The sequence below is a fragment of the Labeo rohita genome, chromosome 14, assembly GCF_022985175.1.
Source record: "Labeo rohita strain BAU-BD-2019 chromosome 14, IGBB_LRoh.1.0, whole genome shotgun sequence".
Taxonomy (NCBI): domain Eukaryota; kingdom Metazoa; phylum Chordata; class Actinopteri; order Cypriniformes; family Cyprinidae; genus Labeo; species Labeo rohita.
The window spans coordinates 21,792,396-21,798,611 of record NC_066882.1 but is presented as its reverse complement, the minus strand read 5'-3'; the positions used below and the strand labels follow the sequence as shown (position 1 = coordinate 21,798,611).

General features: G+C 43.6%; 1 protein-coding gene across 1 annotated transcript; it reads left to right on the top strand.

Moving 5' to 3' along the window:
- The first annotated feature begins 298 nt into the window (after positions 1-298).
- On the top strand, positions 299-5,977 carry purab (purine-rich element binding protein Ab). The gene has a single exon (XM_051127237.1). The coding sequence runs from the start codon at positions 353-355 to the stop codon at positions 1,184-1,186; it is 834 nt and encodes a 277-aa protein (XP_050983194.1). The 5' UTR covers positions 299-352; the 3' UTR covers positions 1,187-5,977.
- Positions 5,978-6,216: the final 239 nt, after the last annotated feature.

The window sequence follows — 6,216 nt, the reverse complement described above, 5'->3', positions numbered from 1 at the left end:
GAAACATGTTGATATACAATTGAATCCTGTATTTACATAGGCTAACTCTAAATATTCAGTTGCATTTAAGACAATGCAATGGTGTTATAGGAATCATCTAATACGCTTTAGTTCATTTCAGAATGTCATGTACAGTAACCCTCTTAGAATGTTTTGTTCTTTTTGCTTTTAAATGTCTTGTTGCGGCTTGTCTGATCCAAGTTAAGCGCTGGACGCGGAGGTTGTCGTCTCCTCCTTGCGGAAGCGTCTCTGGCAGCAGATCTCGCGAGAGTTGCGCGGTCGCTCAGCAGCAGTCGCTTTTGCAGCAGGGCTGAGGGAGACGGAGAGAGAAGGTACGCGGGGAGGCTGCATCATGGCGGACAGAGACAGTGGAAGTGAGCACGGTGGATTCGCCACAGGCCCCGGCCCGATGCACCCGGGCGCCGCATCGCGGCTCCAGCACGACACGGAGGAGCTCGCCTCGAAGCGGGTGGACATTCAGAACAAACGCTTCTATCTGGACGTGAAGCAGAACGCCAAAGGCCGCTTTCTGAAGATAGCAGAGGTCGGGGCCGGGGGAAACAAGAGCCGCCTGACTCTCTCCATGTCCGTCGCCGTGGAGTTCCGCGACTACCTAGGAGACTTCATCGAGCACTACGCCCAGCTGGGCCCCAGCAACCCTGACATGGTGCAGGACGAGCCCAGGAGGGCGCTTAAGAGCGAGTTCCTAGTGCGGGAGAATCGGAAGTACTACATGGATCTGAAGGAGAACCAGAGGGGGCGGTTTCTCCGGATCCGGCAGACCGTCAATCGCGGGCCCGGCCTGGGAACCTCGCAAGGCCAGACCATCGCGCTTCCTGCACAGGGGCTCATCGAGTTCCGCGACGCGCTCGCCAAACTCATCGACGACTTCGGCGTGGACGAGGACCCCGCGGAGCTGCCGGAGGGCACGTCGTTGACGGTGGACAACAAGCGCTTCTTCTTCGACGTGGGCTCCAACAAGTACGGCGTCTTCATGCGGGTCAGCGAGGTGAAGCCCACCTACCGCAACTCCATCACGGTACCCTGCAAAGTGTGGTCCAAATTCGGCGCGACCTTCTGCAAGTACGCGGACGAGATGAAGAAGATCCAGGAGCGGAGCCGGGAGCGGAGGGCCCGCGAGATGCTACCTGAGGCCCTGCACGGGGACGACGGGGACGAGGACTAATGCATACATGTGTGCACAGCACGAATGACATGATAATCAGACGTTACTGTAAAGTGGGATCGATCTACACACACACAACCCTCACAGACTCAAACAGTTGCATCTCTTCACTCATCGCCGGAAGTTACCCACTTACCCACCATTTAACAGTAAGACGCTGCTATCGACAACATGATGTATGAACCGTGTCCAGGATGGTGCAGGAGTGTGTATATCCCTCTTTACCCACGTGTGTGACACATCCAAGCTCTTATGCACTGCAAAAATCCACTTGTTTTCCAGTACAAATATCTACCGTCCTGAATATAGAGAGAGTACTTTTATTGTTTTAACAAACATTTTGCACAATTTTATTCAGACCACTCATGACACACAGCAAATAATGTCAGTACTGGAAATAAACAAACATACCTAGTCAATGGTAAAATGACACTTTATATAAACAACAACAACAAAAAAAAACACATGAGTGGGGTCAGTTGTAATACACTTTATAATCACCTGTCAATCATGTTGCCAACTTGACAGCTGCCATTTCATGTGTAAAAAACTGATGACCTGATGTGTTTTGCAGATTTTAAAATGTACTTTCTTAATTAAAAAAGTACAAAGTGATGTGAAAATGCTGCTGATATTCAGCATGCACATTGGGGTTTTTAACAAGAGCATGCAAATCGAGTGACGTCACTGTGGCTTTATGCTTATTCGAGTGACTGACCCCGCTCTAACTCGTCTTGTGAAGACAATGCATGTCAAGTAAATTATTTTAAGGATGCCGTGTGTTTGACTGGAAAACAAGACGGACATTTTTTGCAGCGTAATACTATTTCCAAAGGTGCAAATTCGAAAAAGAGGAAGAAATATATAATTAGTGCTCACTTTTGACTTCCAGCACAAAAGCTATTATTTAGGAACCGTTTGAACCAAAGGTTCAACATGCAAACAAACATCAGAAGTGAAGGAACAGTGATGCAGGAGTGCTGTGAATATTTAAACATGCACTATTGTTAGATTATCCAATTTATATAAATGGATGTCACCCCTTCTGGTTCGACTCAAAGGTGCACTTAGTCATTTTTTTCCATTATTTTTTTTTTTACGCTGGTTGCATCATGGTGGCCGCCATGTTGGGATCATATGACCAGCCAGATTATCAACTCACTTTCATTTGCAGAATAAATCCATCATGGCAAAAGATGCTTCACGTCTAACGTCAACCAAAAATGACCGAGTGCACCTCGAAATGCATATGAGGAAATCTAGATATGTTGTTTACTCGTTTGCCTTTTAACTCTATACACAAAGCAAATGAGATTGTTTGTTTGCACGCGTCATGCAATGTGTGCTTCGGTAGCCGCACAGCGAAGGCATTGCTAAAACAACCGGTTGACGTTTGTTCCTGTTAAATACGAACCCTGTTGCACCATTGCCCACTGACATTTGGGCAGACGGTTTCATTGAAGTGCTAACTTAGATATACAAACTATGATTTTGTGAATCAGATGTACTTAGATCCTTATGAAATTGCCCACGTTTTCTGTGGGAATTTTTCTTTATTTTGTTTTCGGGGACGGGGCGGGAGGGGGGCGGGTACTCAAAAAAGGAGCTGTCCACTAGTGCGAGTTGCGTTAATACCTGCGCGGAGCATCCTCTACAACGTCAAAAAACAACTCTGGTGCCTTATATTCTCCACACGTTTACATGCTTTACGTGTCCGATCATTTTCTTTCCGATCGCTGTTTGTCTTTCTTTGTCGTTCGGGGTCACAACGGCGTAGTTGCTGTACCACTCGTGGAGCTTCTTCGATGACTTCTTCGACAAGCCAATCAAAGAAAGGCGCCCGGGGCTCTAAGGTCCCTCCATGTTGCTGGGACAATGATGTCGTAATCAAACAGCGCTGACGTAAAACATGGACGTGCTGCGTTCACGTCGTACCAGAATTACTTGGGTTTTTTCATGGCGGTGCTCAACGGCAAAGCCGATGCATGTGCGGTTTTGTTGTTGATGCCAGCCTTTGTGAATTTTTTCAAATTCTGGCACGACATGAAGCAGCAGTAGTCACCTACAGGCGGTGGAGGTCTGCTCCTCGTGCTCCGTGTAAAAAAAAAAAAAATTAATTAATTAAAAAAGTAACACAGGTTTAAAAAAAAAGCTGCGTGTAAAAAAAAACGTTGTACGTATGTTTCTCGCTACAGCCTAGCGTTATGCTAATGTAGGCCTATATTAGTAGACTTACGGCCGAGGCAGTAGCCTGTATGATTTTTTTGTATGGTGCTAATATCCCCATTAGTGGGATTTTCTCTGCCGGTCTTATCAGTTGCTGAATTTGTTCGTTGTCAACCTCGTCACATCGCACCTTGAGATTTTACTTTTCTCACTAAAGTTACAGTGCTAACATTTCAGTATCGTGTGCAATATATTGTAGGCTGCGTGCCAGTGGCGGCGTTGCCCAAAATTCACTCCCGCCGCAGGTTCATGCCGCCTTCGGACTCCCAAAGATCATATAAAGGGTACTCTATTCAATGCCTGATTGGAAATCCTGCAAAATTGCTAAACAATTTTATAGTAACTATAAAAATATGACAGTTTTTGTTAATCCAGAATATTAAATTAACCTTAACATACAACTTTGAGTATCTAGAAGACAATAATGTGATGTTTTTGAACAGGCATTACTGATGGCTACCTCTTGGGGTCCAAGGGGGATTCGATTCTGCGGGACGATTGAATCTTGCACGACGTCGGCATTCTGTGTGTGTGGATACTCGTCCCCTGCAATGACAAAAATACGCATGAGGTTCGCTCTAATTGAAATATTTCTTTGCGTATTAAATTAACCTTAAACGTTGAGGGTTTATTCTAGTAACTTAACCGGTCACCACAAACAGGGAGCGACTATAAGCACCTGCGTATATGGTGGCAAATCTGCTCTCCGCTAATCAGACGTGATCCAGTGTGACCTAAAAATATAGTGATGTAGTCACTTCAAAAGCTTCTCGGTGGTTGGAGTAGTTTAATACTCGGTTGCTAATATATATGTTTTATCTTTTTTTTTTATTTTAGCCAACGTTAAATGCACAATGCTTCAGTCAGAGATATTCATAACTATTTATTTGATCAAATATGAATGTTAAGAAAAAAAAACATTTTTTTTTTCCTCAAACCCTCTCTCGATATAAGCCAGCTCACTAGTGTTGCAGTGAAAAGCCTGTTGCTGTCAGACCCCAAACATCACGAATACTCTGATATATGGGGTTTTGTAAAAACAAGACCTTTATATGTACTAAAGCCACCAGCCTACAAACAGTTTGGGGGTTTCCAGCCACAGACCCCCATACTGAAGGCCTGTTTTGTGCTAAGCACACAAGGAAGTCTATAGGGGATCAAGGCTGACATTATTCCTGCGGAGCGTTTGGTCTCTTGTTTACCACTGCACAATATGAAAGCATACATACGCACTTTTTGCCCTCGCATCTGAATCTGAAACGGCATGCTTTTCTCGTAGGGGCTATTTTAGGTCTATTTGTACACTGTTATATTTCTTTTCCTCTTGAGACCGGTAAGCAAATCTTTTTCCTATCACTGCCCGGATCCGATTACGAAAACTGTTCGATGCGTGCCACAGTACGAAATCTAAACTGGAAGTTACATTTAAGGGTGTTTTGTAGTGCAAAGCGATGCAAAAGCGCACCCTCGAAGCCCTCGAATACGCACATGTTTTAAGTCAATCGTGAAGGTGCTATTGGGTACTAAACGGCTGTCCGGGTGGCATCGTTCAGCCAAGTCTTTCTCGCTTAATAGTGTTCGAGCTCTCCACCAGCAAAGACCAGTATTGGTTTGATGCACAACAGGCTGTGGGGACAAAAAAATAAAAATCATTTGACGGTACTCCGACTATTTTCTCCAATTCCAGGTGCTGATTCGAACATCACCTGTCACCTGAGTAGAAGTGAACTAATGGAGCTGCACAGACACCTTAAAGCCCTCGCGTATCTGCAGTTTCCAATACGAAGAGCGAAGCGCAACCTTTTAACTTGATCTATGTGTTAATCTCATGAAACGCGTGTGTGTGTGTGTGTGCGTGCGTGTGTGATTATCCGGTTCCCTTTCCCTGTTAAACCACGGCCAGTCACCAAGTTGGGTTAGTTCTCATACTTCACGTTCCTTCGGTCTCACAAGCTCAAGGCTTTGACCTGCTTAGCATGTAACTGTGAGCGTTTTGCGTATTAAGCGGACTGTCTGGGAGGGGTCCTGCATCGAGGGTCAATGCACAAGGAGGGTATTCACATATCCCACCAACCATTTCCTTTTTATTCCCTATCAAATGTGTTGTACTTAAAAATATATATATGACCTGTGATGTGTGTGTATATATGGTTTGTTACATATGATGCTCCTCTTTATTAAAAAAGATAGCATATATATATATATAAAAAAATATATAAATATGTATATGATTCCTATATACGTGTTCCTGTGTGCACAGGAAATGTATATAGGAAAAAGCATATTGCTGTTTTTTTTTTCCTTTGTATTTTATACTTACAGAAAGCATTGAATCAAATGGATAAAATACTTGCACTTTAAATATATAAAGAAGATAAAAAATCAGCATATTATTTTTGATAGGTGACCTCACATTCAAAGATTCTATAATTACTTTCCAGGCTTTGTGACAATTGCTGTTTGGCAGAAATCTATGAAGTTCTTCTACATATTGAAGTCTATTTTGTCTGTGTTACAGAAGGTTTACTAAAGTAAATTGCATGATGACTAAGTAGTGCACCAACTGTTATTTTCTTTAGTTGGTTAAAATGTCTAATGAAAAAAATACTGTGATGATTATTCTCATGTGTGTACCCATGTTAAACTTAAGTCATACATTCGAAGGTATTCAGTTCAGCCTTTCCTATAACATGAATATGGTGCTTAAATTGGCTTAGAAATCCATCGTGTTCTACTCTTCATCATTGCCACAACCATCCTCCTCTTCCTCCTCTACTGCATCCTCTGTTTGTTCCCTTGGCTGT